The sequence below is a fragment of the Ambystoma mexicanum genome, chromosome 7q, assembly GCF_040938575.1.
Source record: "Ambystoma mexicanum isolate Mex_15411 chromosome 7q, UKY_AmexF1_1, whole genome shotgun sequence".
Classification (NCBI taxonomy): Eukaryota; Metazoa; Chordata; class Amphibia; order Caudata; family Ambystomatidae; genus Ambystoma; species Ambystoma mexicanum.
Genome location: NC_090941.1, coordinates 571,701,027 through 571,719,269, shown reverse-complemented (window position 1 = coordinate 571,719,269; position 18,243 = coordinate 571,701,027). Strand labels below are relative to the sequence as shown.

Sequence of the window (18,243 nt, the reverse complement as noted above, 5' to 3'; positions counted from 1 at the left end):
ATAACTAAACCAGCATATATACAGTGCCACATGGTCTTCCACACTTTTTACCCATTTCTTACTCCCTCAAACCCTCACTCCCCTTTCCTGCCCCACTTGTTTTTCTCTGCAAAAGGTGCACTTACATCTACGTGCTCTCCCGAAATCCTCCGTCATGGGGTCCAATCAACGGCCTGCACAATCCGGGGACAGCACCCTGCTCCAAAGAACAGACAGGAAGTCTGGTAACATGGCTTCTGTAAACCTCTCCAAGGCGTGTGCAAGCAGCCAGGAATCCTCTGTCCTCGCGGTGTAGTCTGGGAACACGTCATGGTCACCAATTTTGTAGGGTTAACCTCTAACAGCCAGATAGTAAATGACAATCCTTTAAGGAAAAAGTCTTGGTGCACCCTTTTGTGAGAAGAACAAGAGCTTTATTTTGTTCACAAAAAGGAAATGGCGACAGGGTATTATAAGTTCACTGCCGCAGGGTTCTTTCTCTTCTTCAAAGCAAACAGAAAGTTATAACTGCAAGAATTGTCATTTGTGACACACACGATATATAGTATTCATCCTCCACCCTCATTGGCTGCCGCCTATATATACTACTGATTAGATATGGACCCTTAATTCATTGGCCACGCCGTATCAGACTTCTTCACACATGGATGACAATCTTTTCACCTTAGGTTGCTGTTAGATTATTGGTTAATTGGTTAAGTTGCTCGAATCGCTGCCCTGCCCGAAGGCCTAATCATGTGATGTGAACCTGGCTGTCAACATGAGCTCAGTGGATAACTTCCAGGTCAGTGTGGTCCTTGCGAATAAAGCAACCTTCTCTTCCCAGACACACAGGCTCCCTCGCCATGCCTACCCGTCGCAATCAAGAGTTGCCATCACCCTTTTTCTCCCTGGTACAAATCACAGGCCACAGTATTCTCTGCTCCTCCTCTATCAACTGTTCCTCCCGAGGGGCAGTCTTAAATTTCCTGCAGGACCCACTAATCAATTTAATTAGTGAAATATTTAGATGGTTTACTCGTAGGCATCTGGTAGTTCAAATAAGATGACCATTATCCTGGGTGGCACTAGTGTCTTAAATCTCAAGATCTCTGTTGGGGGGGGGGGGGGTGTGCGTGTGTGTTTTTCAAGCAGGATGCCTTGCTATTCTGTGCTTTCAGCGCGGCCTGCGAGGACTCAAGCCTACCCCCATATATGGTGCCCTCTCTGTTTCTCGTCCTCAAACACAGATTTGTGCCATGTGTGGTGTGTGCATGCAGTGCATCTACCTAGTACTCCATAAAGCTATTCTTTAGTTCACCTTGAATCTAGGCAAGTTCCTAAAATGAGCACGCCCCACACTATTCATCTACACCCACAGGCCTTTGCCAACCGCCTGTATCCACTCATGTGCATTTCCTGTATATTAATATATCTTCCGCAGTCTAAATCGGGGCTGGAATCTGAACGTGCATCCCAACAATGTATATTCCTTGGCGTAGTTCCTTGTAAGTCTCATCAACATATGTCCTTATGGACATTTCTTGCATTGGATGAGGTATACCACATTGGATGATTTTCAATTGTATGTTCCTTGTATCTGTAATGTTTGGTTCTGTGGAGTTTTTATAGCTGATTCGGTGCAGATGAGCTGGCAGGTGTTACATCTAACATTGCATGGGGATGTTCCCTGTCTTCTCTGTTCCAGATCTGGTAGAAATGTGCTTCTGGTGAGGGACAGTGCGAGATTATTTGGTTCTGTGTGTGCAATTAAAAGGGTTTGCTTGAAGATGCCACTCAGCTCCTCATCTCTGTTGAATATTAATTGACGGTTTGAAGGTCTTTAACGATTCTACCCGGTTGTGTTAATGCTGGATGATATGTGATGACCGAGGGTATTCTTTCTGTGGTTTTCCTGCCTTTGTATTGAAGCAGATAATTTCTGGGTATTCTCAATTTCTCTTGCTGAGTGGCCCTTTTGCAAAAAAGAGGTATGAAGTGTGACAAGCTGGTTCTCCCTTATCTATGTATTGGAGTATACACGTTGGTATTAGATGGCCTGGCTGTAGATGATAGATCGTTTTGTGTGGCTTGGATAAAAACTTGTCCTGTGAAGGTATTTGTTTCTGTCTGTTGGTTTTCTGTATACAGCTGTTTCTAGGCAGCTGTTACTTACAGTGGTGGTGTCCAGGAAGTGTATGCTTACCTTAGAGTATTCCATGGTGTATTTAATGCAGTGGTGGAAGCTATTTAGGGATTCATAGAATTGTTTCAGAGACTATTCTTCTCCTGTCCTAATCAAGAAAAGTTCATTGATGTAGCACATGTATGTTAGTGGTTTCTGGGATTGTTATTGTCAATACCACTGCTCGAAGTCTGCCATGAAAATGTTTGCATACTGGAGCGCTATTTGTGTGCCCATGTCATGCCCAGTGTTTTGTAGAAAATATCTTCCGTTAAAGCAGAAATCGTAGTGTGTATTTATAAACCTCATGAGATCCATTGTGGCTCTAATTTGGATGTCTGTCTTGTTGGTTGTATTTGGCAGGAAACTCTGCCATGCAGCTATTTCTTCTTCATGGGAATATTTGAATAAAGTGAGGTGACATCCAAAGTGTACAATAGTGCATTCAGTGGTACACTTTCTACATCTTGAATCTTTCGGGGGAAATATGTTGTGTCCTGTGCAAAGCTGTTTGTGCCCATCACTAGATGTTTTAGTATGGATTCAATATATCTAGATATGGCTTCAGTTAATGTCTTGTTCCTAGAGATGAGTGGCAGTCCTGGATTTCCTGGATTGTGGATCTTGGGCAGCAAATAGAATGTTCCAAGAATCTGAATGTTTGGTATCAGATATTGGGGGTGTTCTTCCGCTCTGCTTGGCGTGAACTTGATTTGTTCCATAGAGTTTTTGTACTCCATGGTAGGGTCATCACCCAGTTCCTGGTAATCCATGGTAGAAGTTGTCTGTATGCCTCTGCTTTATATTTCTAGATAGCCATCACCACAACAGCTCTGCTCTTGTCTGCAGGTTTTAATATGATTTCATTGTTTGTGTGCAGTGTTCTAATTTCCCTTCTTTCTTGGGAGGTAAGTTCTGTTTAGTTGTATGTTGTTTTTTGAGGATGTCAGATCTTACACGTTTTCTGAGAGAGTCAATACATGACTCTGGTTATGGACTCTGACATATAGAGGTGTCCAATTTGAGCATTTTTTCATGGCATCATAATCTAATCCCTATGAAAGCGCATCCCCGCCGTATAGGCATAATGGCACGCAATATATTTACCTGCATAATAGCAGGCCTTAGGAGTTACTGCGACACAGAAGGGGCTTAAATATCTGCTAATCAAAGAAAGGTAAAATTAATTCCTCGTACTGATCCGTTTACTCGGGTTGGGGAAAGTCGGCATTTGGCATGCTGTAATCTAGGAACATAAATTTTAGCGTTCCCCATGTGTTTTGTTTGTGTCATCTGGCAGGCATTTCCACACTGTATTCCTTTGTGCTAAAGGTGGAATACTTTGGACCTATCTGATGGGCATGACCTGAGAGCAAGTATACAGAATATGCAGTTCTGTACGTTGACGGTTGTTTGTGCAATCATTATGGCACTTATGGACATACAGCGTGGTGTGGACTTTATTGAATTCGTGCCTTATTTGTTATTATGTTTTACAGTTTTCTCGTTCAAATGAAACGGCTGATATTTACCAGCGTATTATTCACGAGAGTCTATTCGTCGTGTCCTTATTACAGGAGAACAATTGAGCCACAGTTGCAGACACACATTTATATAGTGAATTCGTTTTTTTGCTTGTAGAGGCAGGGAGCCTGTCCTGAAACTATATCAAGGGAGCCAGTCCTGATGAGAACATTATCCGCATTTGGACAATTAATTTGTTGAAACCAGAAAAGGGGCAACTATTCAGCGTCTCCTTTTGAGCTCTTTATGGAAGACAGCAAATATGAAATTTAGAGAATTGTCTCTTCTAGTAGTCCCTTGGCTCATGAGGTCATGAAATTGTGTGTAGTGTTTTAGGATATGATTTTTTTGTATATCATTTTTGATGTTCAGCACACAGCATTTTGTTCTAGATGCACTTTATATGTGTCTTTTGTGCTTGATGTATTGTTTTCTGATATTATCATGTGATCATATTTTTTATGTGCTTTTGTTGCTATGTGACTCATTGCCTCATTATTTCATTAAACATATATATATATATATATATATATATATATATATATATATATATATATATATATTGAATTGAACCTTCATACACATCTTGTTTATTCAATCATAATCTTGGCGAGCTCTTTGTTCACTCTTCTAGCCATGGAAATATTCCTTTAGACATAAGGGTCATATGTAGTCTTCAGTTTCCCCACTAAGTTGAATTTTGTCAAGTTCCTGGCAGTGGCAGAATGTCAGTTTGTACCCAGAGATGATGACAACAGATAGTTGATTGTTGGTAGGATTACACATTCGGTTCTCAGTGTTGGTTCTATTCGGAGTGTGGATTACTCTTTCAGCAGGTTTTTTTTAACCTTCCCCATCCCCGAAAGGAACTTTGCACCATCCATGTAGATCGTAGAGTTCCTGTTTTAATGATTTAATATAAAAAATGTCATGTTTTTGGTAACTCCTCAGCTCACAGTCAAGTTTGGGTGATGGACCATTTATTTGTTTGCTCTCTCACGTCTGTTGTGAGGTTGTTTATCCCCTGTCTGGTTCTCTTGGAATAGAGCTGGTTTATGATATGATTTCCTATTTTGTTCTGCTTTTCCACATGTCTGTTAAGCATATGCTGTGCTGTGGGTAGTCCTCAATGTGTTTGAGATCCTAAGTCCTTTTGGCATCAGATTCTGTTTCTTGCAAGCAGTCAAAAAGTAAATATTGCTGCCCTGCTGTGCTTCTTTCCTCCTCATTTGGCAGGGAAATGTACCAAAATGTCCACCACGTAACTGAGACTAAGCAGTTACGGCGACTTTGGTACATTTCCTTTTGCCGACTCTCATTACTGCGCCCAAGCAGAGATGGGGTTGCAGGGCGTGGCCGCCGCTCTACTTGGGGGCAGTAATGTGAGTCAGGGTTGCAGGGGTGTCCCCTGCAAACCATTGTGGTAAGCGGGCGACAAGAACGTTTTAAAAAAGAAAGAAAAAGGACCCTGCCTGCGGCATCAGCTCTGACCCACTTAAGTGTGAGGAACTGGCGCCACAGGGACAGAAGTGTGCCGCCGTAAAGGTAAGTGGGGTGGGTAGGGGAATGCGGGCCGGGGGATGCGGGCAAAGTGATCTATCTAATCACTGCGCCGCACCGTAATTAGCATCAACATTTGCAGTTATGGGCGGCTCAGTGATCACATAGATTCTTTGGCAGATGTGTCATTGTTTTTTATGCATTTCGCTGTCCATTATAATGTGCGAGAAAGGGTTTGGCGCTGTGTTAGCCCAGTTTTTAAATCAAGCAAAATCCAAGTTTTGATACCCTTTGTTGGACTAACAAATTATCATGTTAAGATGGTAGTTGCATAAGCTTTTGAAGTCCAAGAGACCTCTTAATCATATGGTGGTCACACGATAAATCAACAACAAAAAGAAAAAACACACACAGAGCTGGACATCACCCAGACAGTGGACCTGTTTGCGACAAAGGACAGCACAAAATGAGTAAATCTCACGGTGACTCCTTTGATGCAATTGCAGTGGGCAAAATGTTGGCATGTATGCACCATGGAATAATTACTGCTAACATCTCCGATAAAAGAAAAGAAGACTACTGTAATGTTTGAATTAGCGCCTTTATTTATTTTATGTAGAGGATGAGAATTGATCACATTATTGTTAATTACTTCATTTACTTAATTACTTGATTCATTGAAGCACAAGAGACGTTATTTCACAAACCAACTGAACAACAAGGAAAGTGATTCAATGACTGTTTTGTGAATCAAGGACATTCTATTGGAAAACAATCTAACACAAATACAAAAACGTCATTTCACAAACCAACTGAACAAATAAGAAAAGTGATTCAGTGACTGTTTTGCGAATGAAGGACACCTTACAGAAGAAAGGGACAGATATCTTTGTAACATTACAAACATTAAAACGGAAAGTAAAGTAATCTAATCAAGTAAAGAACAATAATGTGATCAATTCTCATCCTCTACATAAAATAAATAAAGGCGCTAATTCAAACATGACAGTATTCTTCTTTTCTTTATTCTATTCCTAACCCTGGTCAGCCTGACGGTAAACTGTAGTTTGAATTTCTCTAGCTGCCCTCTCAGAACGACATCTCTGATAACTTAGAGTTCAACGTTTACCATCTAATTCTCCAACTAATTATCGAAACATAAGGGTGCCAGTAGCCGCAGCAAGGCTGAAAAATCTTTTCTTCTTTACTAACATCTCTAATACCTCAATCAAATATAGATTGATCTAGGACCTGTTTATAACGTATGTCAATTTGGATGATTGTTGCCCTATGATCCCTCAACATTGGTCATCTTTTTCATTAACTTGATGCCTGCATATCATTCATCATCATGACACAGATTTATGAGATGACACTATTAGAAGAGCCCCCCTAAGGATGTCTTAGTGTGATTCTGAATTGTTTGCACTTTGTACAAAACCCCCTTGGTCGCCCTACAACCAATCAACTTACATATGTTTATTATTTGTTTCCGATTTGTCTATTTTTAAATATTTACCTGTTATAGTGATCTGTGTATATGCACCTTTTACTGTTCCTGCAATTGCTACTTCATAAAAATCATATACAAATAAATATTAAAAAAATTGAAGATCATATCTCTAACAAATATATAATCTAATATGCTGAACATTTCTCCTCTTCCCCACTTGTAATGTTTTGCTGAGCAGTAATAATTATTAACATTAAAAAGAGTGAGTTCATTGATCAGCATGAACTGAACCCTTTCAAATCTCTTTGTATTTCTCTCACTAAGTGCTTGTTTGTTGTTTATGCAAATAGATGTGGTGGATGAGGGAGAATAGCACATCACCACAGATGTTACACTCAGCGTTAAAGTCGCCACCAATTATTTTTGTAGCAGTTTTTCTATTCATCTTTATTTCTGTAAAAATATCTTCAATAAAGCTCATTAAAGAAGTTGTTTGCGAACCACTCGGGGATCATACACATGGATTAAAATCAACCAATAAAAAAGCCTTTAATGCGTAATAACCATCTCAGCAGCAAGTATGTAAGGACCGAGGTTTGTCGGTTGAATTTCCCTTAACTCAAATTGGTTGTTAACACCAATTATGAGGGCACCAGAAAGTCTGCCTGAGGAGCCTGTTGTGGATGTTGGATGCATTAGATCAAGACCAACCATGCTCATTTTAGAACATAAAACATAGCTACGTTTCTTGCAACATAAATGGAGAATGGGCACCAATTATATTGTGGCCAATTATCCTAGCTTGAAAGTGTGAGTGCCCCAGGTTCCAAAACAATGAAGTCATGTCCTTCATTAGGACCATAGTTTCTTTGGTAAGGGCAGATGGAGCCAAGTCCAACAGTTAGCAGTAAAAGAGTTTGTAAAGGAATGGAACTTATTGTTGTATGCCAAGATCTGTCTGCCAGCTTTATCACAAGAATGTTTAAAATGTGCTTCTGTCTTCACGTCGCCATGAGTATTTGTAGTGTTATTATGTGTGCTACTATAAGTCAAATCCCATCTTCAGAATAAAATTGTATATATTACAATATTAAATGTACAATATGAGTTTTACAGTGAACACGTATGAGGTTCCCTGCCATAGTAGGCATACATTCTATGTATTGAATGCCCTCGGTGGTTACCACTCTCTGCAAAGGCAGTATATGTGAGAGTGAAAGGACTGCAGATCTATTGAGCGGAGAGTACTCAAGAGATGTAAAAACATGTGTATATATAAAGAGGTAGAAAGAATGCTCTGGTTCTCATCCTGATACGGCAGCCCGTTCTCTTTTACAAGGTTAACAAGGATGTTTTTTCCAGACTTTTCACTGACATCTTTTATGGTAGCATGTGTTATTTGATCGTTAGGCAAACATGCTACATTTGAGAATATATTGTTGTTACCGATAGGAAGTGAGTTTACCAGGTTTTCTGCAAAATGTAACATGTGACTTGTAGCAGGTTGTGCTACAATCAGCCATCTATCTAGGTTACTGGTTGATTTCCTTGATCAATTTATTGTTTGTTTAGGGCATGGAGGAAGGCTCTTAGGGGCTAGGTCATAGCCACCATTGAGAGCTTCAATCAGAGAACAATCCAGCAGATTCTGTAATGTTTGTGGTGATGCGCCTCAGTTTCCTATGTTTCATGCTTCCTCTTTTGGGCTTTGAGTTTAATTTTTGGTTTTACATTTGTGCCTCATAGAAGTTGTGGCGAACCAGAAGAAGGACTCAGACTAAGGTGTGCCATTTTAGAGATGTTTAATTTCAATAAAAAGAAAATACCTAACTAATCCTACTGCTATGAGCGAACTTCCCTACGTAACAAACTAAAAAGTAAGGGTGTTCATCAAAGTTAAACAAAAATAGTCCTTAGTCCCAAATCCTATTAGCTAACTAGTCCCTGCCGCTCAAAAATATAACCCAAAAGGAGGCCAGAGCAATAGTCTCGGCCTTTACCTTCTGCCTGGCCAAATCACTTGCATCTCTTTCTCCAGTTAGTTTTCAAATGTTCATCAATTGTTTGCAGTACAGTTCAACATGGTTCTCAACCCGTCTCAGGTTTTGTATGCTTAACCTTATTTCATACAGTTCCCTCTTTCCAGGAAAAAAGGTTTTCTTAATACAATACCCCATTTCCGACTTGATGCTTGAAAATGTTCAGATTCAATACTTAATGGCTAGTAAAATGTAGTAGACCATTGCGGTTTGTAAGTTTTCTAAAGAGTCGTACACAAACCTTGTGCACTTTGGTAGATTTTTAAGTCCAGAATGATGCCTATTTTATTCCATCTTAAACTTAATGTTGACATTGCAAGTGTTAAGCCAGAGATGAAATTGTATAGATGTTCTCCATCTCCTGTCCAGATTAGAAAGAGGTCTTTTATGTACCGTTTCCATACGGATATCTGTCATGGCCAGTCTGGCACATTCCATAATGTCTAGGCTAGGAGCATGCAAAGGACCCCTCTGTTTGGCCAAGATTGTACCTAGTATTTCCAGGCTTTCTTGTTGCAGAATGGAAGTAAAGCCTCGACAACCATGGTGACAAGGATGTCTTGCTGACCAATTAATCTTGATCATACTAGATGAATCTTTTTCATAAGAGGGCATTTCAGCTACAACGGGCTTCAGATAATATTAAAAATATACTGAAAGTGCCTTCAAAATTGAGTCAATTGTGGAAACAATGGGTCTCACTGGGGGACTGACGTATTTATGGATTTTAGGGAGTATATTCACCATTGCAGTTTTGGGATAAACTTTCCTCAAAAACTGCAGCCCTTCCCTACAGATCCATCCCTCCCTCCCTCTCCACAATTCAGTAAGGTTTGAGATTTCATCCTGCAATCTTTGGTGGGATCCCCAGCTAACTTTACATATGATGAGGTAGCTGATAACCTCCATTCACACTCTCTCATAATTAATCTTGTCTAGCTATACAATCTCCCCCGCCTTTATTGGCAGGCTTGATCGTGATGTCACTATCATTACAGATGATTGTTATGCTTTCCCATTCACTTTTACTCAAATGATCTACCTGACAATTTTGTTTTTTTAATTACCTCCAATGTTTGTTTAATGACAATATTTTAAAACGCTGTAATTTCTGCCAGACAGGCATGACTGGGTGGAATGAATCTGGACCTGGTTTTAAGGCCTGTGATATTCTCCAATTTAGGGGCACTATCACCATGATGTAATTCTCCTCTCTGTTGCTTAGGGATAAGAATCTCGAAAAATATTTCAACCAGATGTTCCGGAAGAACTTACGTAGTTCAATCTCACTTTGAAAGGGATCTTGTTTGGTGGCAGGCACAAAGGACCATCCTTTAGATAAAAGATTTTGTTTAGACGTACTAAGGTTAATGATAGGTTAATGATGGGCATGCTATCATCTCCTACTGATTGGAATATCACTGCCGGGTCTGCATTTGTTGATCGAATTGTGGCGACCGCCGTCTGTAGCGGCCTCTCCGACTGCCTCTGAAAATACCTGCTGTTGACCCGAGCTTGTAGAGGCACCAGCAATCCTTGCACCACTCTGCTGTTCATGGTCAGTATTGCTAGATGATGCTGAGGTGTCTGAGAACGTCACATATCTGTTGCGTTTTCTATTGCCACCATTAAAGTTTTGTTCATTTTAATAGACTACTCTGAAGAAAGCATAGGCCTTGTCTTCTTTATAATTTTCTATATCTTTTAGAATTTTTATCTGGAGGTTCAGCTGTTTAAATTCAACAATTTCCTCTTGAGCTTCTCCAGCTTTTTCTTTGCATGTTGTATTGTTTGATTACCACAAAAAAAAGAATTTCCAGGCTGCCTGTTATCCCTAGATCTTGCATTCCGTTTTGGCTGTTTCGATAATCACAATCATCCAATCCTGAGAGCATTTATTTCCGACACCACACATTTGATTTCTTAAAATTTGGGGTGTCCATGAATACTCTCGGGATGTTCCGAACTTGAAGCCCTTGAGGGATAATCCCATACTTCAACTTCTCAAATATAAACTTGCCGTGCAGCTCTGTTATGACTAGTTTCTTCTATTTTTGATTGATGAGTTACAACTCATCTTGTGCGCTGCTAGACGCACCAGCACCCACATTCATTTGGAACCGAGGTGGGGCAGTTATTAACCTCTGATAATGTTCTTCAGAGAATGAAATAATATTGACATACTCCATCTTTACCTGTCTACTTATAACTCAACAACGTGAGCAAACCACATTTACTTAGAAAACACTCCAGCCATGATCTGCACTCGTATGTAAAAAAACAAAAAGGGTACCTGGTAAAACGTGATCGCCCAGACAAGCACGCTAGTAACCTCCAAAAAGGATCAAGGCCTACTGCCCAGCCAAATAATTTTTTTAAGTAATTTGTTTTTCCATTTCAAAGGTTAAAAAGCACAAAGCCTATACATTTCTGTTTTGAACACTCAATATAATAACATACACATAGCCCTAAACACCAAGTATCAGTCAGACAGAAAACACATAGTGACACCTACTCTTTTTCTAATGACCTGTAACATGCTACTGCAGACTGTCCCGTCTCTGGCCCTCCCACTTTGCGCATTTATTGTTTCACTGCTGTTTGTAAGTTCAGTAGTATGTGTGGTTAATCGGTGGTGCTGTGTAGTCTAGCAAAAATAAGGACAGATATATTTTTGTTAATGTTGTGCTAGTCTGCTTTTGTGCTGCACTAAATCACCATCAAATAGTATCGAAGTACTGAATCCTTGTCCTTGGGATAACACCACATGTCACTGTCTCAACTCTTGCTATGTTCCTAAAATACACTTAAATAATTTAGCAGTGCTTCAAACCTATTCACAAAGTTAGTGTAATCGCATATCTATACTGCCCACAAGTAGAAGGCTCAGAATCCTACAATGAAGAGGTAAAATGATCATTATAAGAAATACGACCATTATCTCGCCATATTTGCTCTTACCACCATTTGGTATTACCAACAAAACAGCTGTGACCACTGGACAAAAGTAACTCAAGAAAACCTTCCCTTGAATCACAGTGGCGAGACATATACATGCTATCTTTAAGAATTAAGTAAATTAATGGAATCAAGTGTTGTGAGAAACCTGATGGTATTCTCCCAAATAGATCTTGGGAATACCCTTATTCAGGTGGCTAGGGAAGGGCTGGCACTTTCAGATCCCAACTCTGGGGGTGGACAGGGGAGGGAGGATCACCTGGGTTGGGGAACCCGGGGTTATGCTTGGGGAAATGCCCCAGGTGAGACGCTGTATTATACAGCAGAAATGGACGAGGAAGATGAGCTTCCTGAAGCTTTTATAGGGTGCACCAACTCAACCTCCCTTCCATCTAAAGAATCTTCCGTATCTAAAACCTTATGAGTCTGGTAAAACCATCAAAAACCACAACTCCCAGAATCCCTGCTGTCCTATCCTATCTTCTACCTGGATATTCCCAACCATTCTACTTCACGTCCCTTTAATAATTAATTTCCTAGCACCTTTTCTACCTTGACTAAGCAGTACCTTTCTCAAAATCCCCTCATGATCCCGGCTATCCTGTTTGCTTCATAATCACTATCAATCCCGTCCTTCTGATTATCACTTTGCGAACTCCCAGTCAAATGTGACCAACTACAGTTCCCACAAAACCTCTTACTCATTCCACAAATCCTACAAAAAACACCCTTCGGAGAGCACCACAAATCCCTCTAGTATGAGGGTTACAATCCCTTACAACACGTCTTCCTCTCTATATCCCGTAAAATACTCTGACACTCTAAACCCCCCTTCTTCCTACACAAACACTTTTCTGCACTACGGAAGACAGCGGAATAACACCCAAGCCATTCACCTGACATGTCTCAATACAAGGGTCAGGCAATTGACCAGAACCACACACACCTGACGGCCCTTTCCTTTCCACACAGAGATAAAAGGTGGAGCACAAGAGCACAGGACGAGCAAGGCAGACCATACGACGTGAGCGCTAACACAGCCCGGCAGTTCAAAGGGAGGTGAAAGATGGCACAAGTCAATGCCGGGGAGAGACGCATGGCCCAATGTTACTGGCCTTGACTACAGACAAGAAAGCAAAGCAGTTCATCACAATCGTTAAGGGGCGAGCTGATTAACGAACCAAACTGTGTCAAATGAAAGTAGCAAGCGGCTACTAATTGAACTTTGAATAAACCAAGAACTGTTGATTTAACAAAGGGGAAAGCCAGCATAGCAGAATCAAGCACCAAGTGGGTGTTCACTCGGGACGATTACTCTGCTATTTAACTACAGTTACCATAAGGCTTTGGGACAAAGGCGAGAAGAGGGGTCAAAGTGGTCATGTAAAATCCTCCATACCGTCGAAAGTCTTTGACCGACATTTGATTGGGAAACTAAGGGAAATGAATCTCGCTTGGTGAAATGAGCGCATGAACAGTGAAATGTTTGGTAAAGGTTGGCAAGAGTGGACCCCGCAGAGGGATGCTAATGAGAACCGGTGAAGCCTGGAGTTCCTATGAACAGGGTCTTGACAGAAGTAAACCCTAAAGAGGGATGCTCACAGTGAACTGTTTTGCAAAAGGTGGCCAGAGTGAACCTGGCAGAGGGAGGCCGACAAACAGGGGTGAATCCTGAGGAACTGTTTAAAAAGACTTTAAGATTTAGGAAAGCAAGAATTATTGCAACACAAGGGCAAGTGAAGTGTCCCTCTTGTCATTTGGGGTCCGAGCCCGACCGCGGGAGATCCAGGGGTAGAAAGTCATCACCCAAAGTTCACTGAGAAAGGAACTGTTTGGTTGTTTTGTTGAATACGACTTGCGAGGGATCTGTGCCTGCAAGAGGGGTACCCAGGGGTGAAGCCATCACCCAAAGCCATACGTGGAACAGAACCTTTGTGTTTGTTTGTTGAAAATATCAGGCCATCGAAGGAAAGAGACTTTTTTATTGAAAAGGAACTTAACCATCACAGAACCTGATAGTTGGAACGAAACTGTCAGCTCGTGCTGGGAAAGCCTGAGTGTGTGCTGTGTTCAGGAGACCCACCTTATCACGTGCTCAAAACGTGGGCAAGGGAGACCCCTGGCAATTATTATTTGTGAACACTTCTTTCTTTATTGAAACCCCTATCCCACTCTCTTTCTATAATTAGTTGTAAGGATTTGGCAATGTTTTTTTTTTTTTAGTATAGCCCTTTTACTTCGACAAGACGCCACAATGACTGCCTTATCTTTCATTTGATGGTCGACGCTTGCTCCCATCTTAGATTTAGGTTAGGCGGTTTTCCACCATGCATTTACAGTTTAATAAACACCCTTGAACTGTGATCACTTGTGTCTGTTTTTCCTGTTGCCACCATGAGTTCCTTACAGCGTCCACTGGCTCACATCCATATCAGGAAGCTAAAATAGGTTCTACCAGATCACCTCAGAAGCTAAACATGATTTCCACTCCTTTCCTAACACTATCATTATTGATCATTAAAGATTGTGACCTATTAGTCGATGAGTGTCTTTTAACCTTTGATTTGCCCAGAAGATATTATATTAGTGTGGTCAAGTAGAGGTCCCCTGTGCATACCCTGCTTGTTTCATTTATTAGAGGATGAGGGTTGTGCATACCCCCTAGGCATCCCCTTATGTTTTATTTGAAAATCAGGGTTAGAGTGCACCTACTGTTTTATTTATTTGTTTGGACTCAGAACGATCTAGGATAATGCAAGTCCATCTGCCCTCCTATCCTTTGCATTATGTTAAGAGGCGCACCATAAGTGCCTCTTGCTCCTTGCATTGTTTGCATGGGTGCTCATGGGGCACTGCAACACAGCCATACTGGCAGGGGCTTTCAACCCAGGATCAGAACAGTTAAGGGAGCCATTAGGAGATAGGAAGAAAAAAAACATTTGTTTCACTAGTATCTCCTGTTGTAGCTCAGTGGATAAGGCAAGTAGTAGGAAGCCTGCCCTGCAGCCAAGGTCACCATGCACCACTTACCAGCCTCAGAGTATGCTGTGCTTCAACACCTGCAACTAAGCCTGCTAACACAGGCTGTTACAAACTTGCTGCAGATATTTGTACTTCAGTTCCATGTTGCAGCAGTGGTTAAACAGCCTGGGTATGCAGATTATGATGTGGCTTTGAGTCATTACATTTAAACATATTTGCAGGCATAGATTATAGCAGGGACAGCACATCTGTGGGCGGAAACAATGTTGGCCACTAAATGCCTATCCAGACTACATCATTAAGGCATAGCTCAAAAATACACGCCATCTAGAGATATTGATGAATATGTAGCACCTCGTCCATTACAAATGTCTCAAAAACCTCTTTGGTCAGTCATCAAGATTATGATGGTTGTTAACGAAGATGCATAATGATGGCTCCTCCATTCGGAAAAGTGAAGAGCTGTGAATATTGCAGCCATCATTGTGCCTTCGGCCAAAAGGATAGTTCAGTGGGTAAGCACTTGTCTTAGATATGGGGTCAGCCTGAGGATCACAATTTCAAATCCCTGCTGGTTTGTCACTGCCCTTCATCCTTCCAAAGGCTGATAAATCGAGTATCACTAAATTTGTTAACAATAACACGTATTTTTGCAATTCTTAGAAGTGGGGGCACTGTGACACCATTTTAATGCTGCCTGCCTGTCTGTTCAGCATTTGCATGGTTTTGCCTAATAAAAACATTGCCATTAGGGACTAGTTGTAGTAGTGTAACGGTTTATTGGAATTGGAACCTTAAAACTGCAAACTATATGTGAATTCAACATTCCTTTGTATTTCAAAATAAGATGTTGCTTCGCAAACTGGTGCTTGGCACATTTTCAGTATGCAAATAGGGAGTTGTGCTTCCACTGACAGTTGTGTCTATCTCCTTATGCTTTATACGAAAGACTTTTATAATTAACAGAAAATTAATAATCATTGTGTTGATGAATTGCTTAGAAATCTAGAATTTCAAAATATAATGGATGCTGAAAATGTCTTATCCTTCGTCAGAACGGTCTGGTCGGTGGTGAAGAGCATTCTTCGAACAGATGGGCCAATGGGATTATATCAAGGTCTGTCAAGCACATTACTTAGAGAAGTTCCAGGATATTTCTTCTTCTTTGGAGGATATGAACTGGCTCGCTCTTTTTTCTTATCAGGAGAAAAGTCTAAAGATGAACTAGGTAATTTTTATTTAAATACACTGTGTACTTTGCTTTTGAGTTTGGTCAAAAATGTTTTAAAAATATTAACTGATATGAAGACAACATGTTCTATTTCTACTAATGTATGAATACATAATTTTCTCTTGCTACTAACAGCCTAATTCCGAGGATAGTGGTAAAGGGAAATGTCCAGACAATGTTGCTTGGCCCAGAAATGTCTTTTACCACACAGTGCAGGCATTGCTGCATGTGGTTCACAGCACTTTGAAGATAACACTGCATGTGGCATTGCATTTTAGGGTCTCAAAATAGGAAAATGTTTGCAGATTGTGCTGGATCATGCTCTCCAGGCAGGGTAAAGTGACACTGGTGTTCTACACTGCAAAGCTCTGTAGTGTGCATGCTGAAGGAATGACACACATTGACAAAACATTAGGCATTTCCACATACATAACTAATTCCCTGTGGTTTATCTTTAACTGAGAATTTTGTTTGGAATGTCCGACCGTCTGCCAGGTGTAGTAATGGTTGGGCTATTCCTGGTGACAATTGCAGCATCTAGGTAGATGCTGCAACTGGAAAGATGGCAGGTCTCTTAAAATCTGACTAAAGTTTGCATGTGAAGTTCGGCAAGTATTTTGTGGTACTACAGAAAAATCCTTTCAATGTTTCCCATGGCCTCCTTCTTCCATAAATATAAAAAATGTCTCAGGCCGTGGCTGGGACGGCTCACAAGAGGATGCCTCTCTGATCACCTTGGGGCCAGGGGCGGACTGGCCTATAGGGAACTCTGGAGATTTCCCGGTGGGCCTCTGCACCCTGGGCCTCTTTTGTGTAGTATTTCCAAATTTTCTTATAGGAAAAGCATTGGGCTTGCTGAAAATGTGTCATGTGGGGCCACTTTGAACATTATTTCCAGGGCCTCTTTTGGTCCCCAGTATTTATTTCCAGGGCCTCTTTCAGTTCCCAGTCCACCCCTGCTTGGGGCGGACCTGGGCAGTGTAGTCTCCAAGGTTCCATGAGTGCGTCGAAGGCCGGATCCTGTGAGGGCAAGATGCGTTGGATGCACTGACAGGAGGGGAGCCGGCATGGTGCCCATAGAGCAGAGATTTCCGCCCATGTGCTCACCATGTGCACTATGCGCCAGAACATGCTGCATATGGCCAGACCACACTTCTTAAAACTGCTAGATAGTAGAATAGCAGACCTGCTGTGGGGCGAGAAGCGGCACAGGGTATCGTCCGTCACTCTGCGTAGGGGACAACGGAGGGAGAGGGGTGGCTCTCCCAGATTATGAACTATACATCCGGGCGCATCAGTTACAGCATGCTATTAAATGGGATATCGGGGAAGGGGGCATATATAGGCAGCTGAAGGGGAAGCCCAGAAAGTACCATGTGGAGTTTGAGATGTTATGGAGGGCAACAGGAGAGGCAGAGGTATCGTGTTTGAGCACAGTAGTCACAGGCCTTGAAGAGGGCGCAGGACAAAGTACAGTTAGGGGTGGGATATAGCCCTGACGTGCCTCTGAGGGCTGATGCAAAAGTGGCCGAAATTATAAGGGACATGGGTGAGTCTAAGTGCAATGCGGGTGGCGGGGGGGGGGGGGGAGTGCCGGACGTTGGGAGCTCTTTTTGAAGGAGGGACCATGTTGCCTTTCCGCACATGGCCAGAGCGATATGATATCAGGTACCCATGGGGCAGTTCCTGAATTACGTCAGACTAACCAGTGCCCTGGCACCAAATGGGATGAGATAACGGAGGAGCCCCCAACCACCCCCATTTTCCAGGTGATCCTAACCACTGGGACTGAGGGGCATGCCATATCTAGACTGTACTCTGCATTGCAAGATAGTAGGACCCAACCCCAGTTTAAGGTGAAGGATAGGTGGGAATGGTACATGGAAGTGACGTTTGAGGGGTCAGACTGGCACAAAATATGTAGGAGCGTGGTTAAAGCTTCCAGGAATGCTAGGTTCAAGTTGACTCAATTCAACATCTTGCACCGGGTTTACATGACTCCCCAAAAATTGCAACATGTGAGCAACATGCGGCAGGCTTCTGGCACATGGTGTAACCCTGTCCAGTGATTACAGAATATTGGTGATGGGTAATGCTGAGTGTTAATGCACTGTTGCGTAACCAGTTTGATTGCTCTCCCAAGGTATGTTTTTTAGGGGTGGTTAGGAGGCCGAGGGAATCAAAGGAAGAAAATGGCAGCCTTTTTGTTGCTGCTAGCAAAGCGCAAGTTGGCAATATTGTGGAAGGGGCCAGTCCTGCCGCAGTGGACGGCTGATGTGCAGAGATGGGTGGCAGCAGAACTGGGGATTGTGCAGGCATTGGGGAGGAAGGAGTGGTCGGAGGACAGGGGACACGCATGGAACATTCTTCTGCACGATCTGCTCGCCCAAGG

General features: G+C 41.9%; 1 protein-coding gene across 2 annotated transcripts in view; it reads left to right on the top strand.

The window, feature by feature from the left end:
• The window catches only part of LOC138528424 (mitochondrial ornithine transporter 1-like), a 1,212,095-nt gene that overhangs the window by 1,002,578 nt on the left and 191,274 nt on the right, over window positions 1–18,243 (top strand). For both annotated transcript variants that reach the window (XM_069640045.1, XM_069640044.1), the window contains exon 5: window positions 15,676–15,848. In XM_069640045.1, the coding sequence (XP_069496146.1) occupies window positions 15,676–15,848 (173 nt within the window). The remainder of the gene's footprint in view (window positions 1–15,675; window positions 15,849–18,243) is intronic.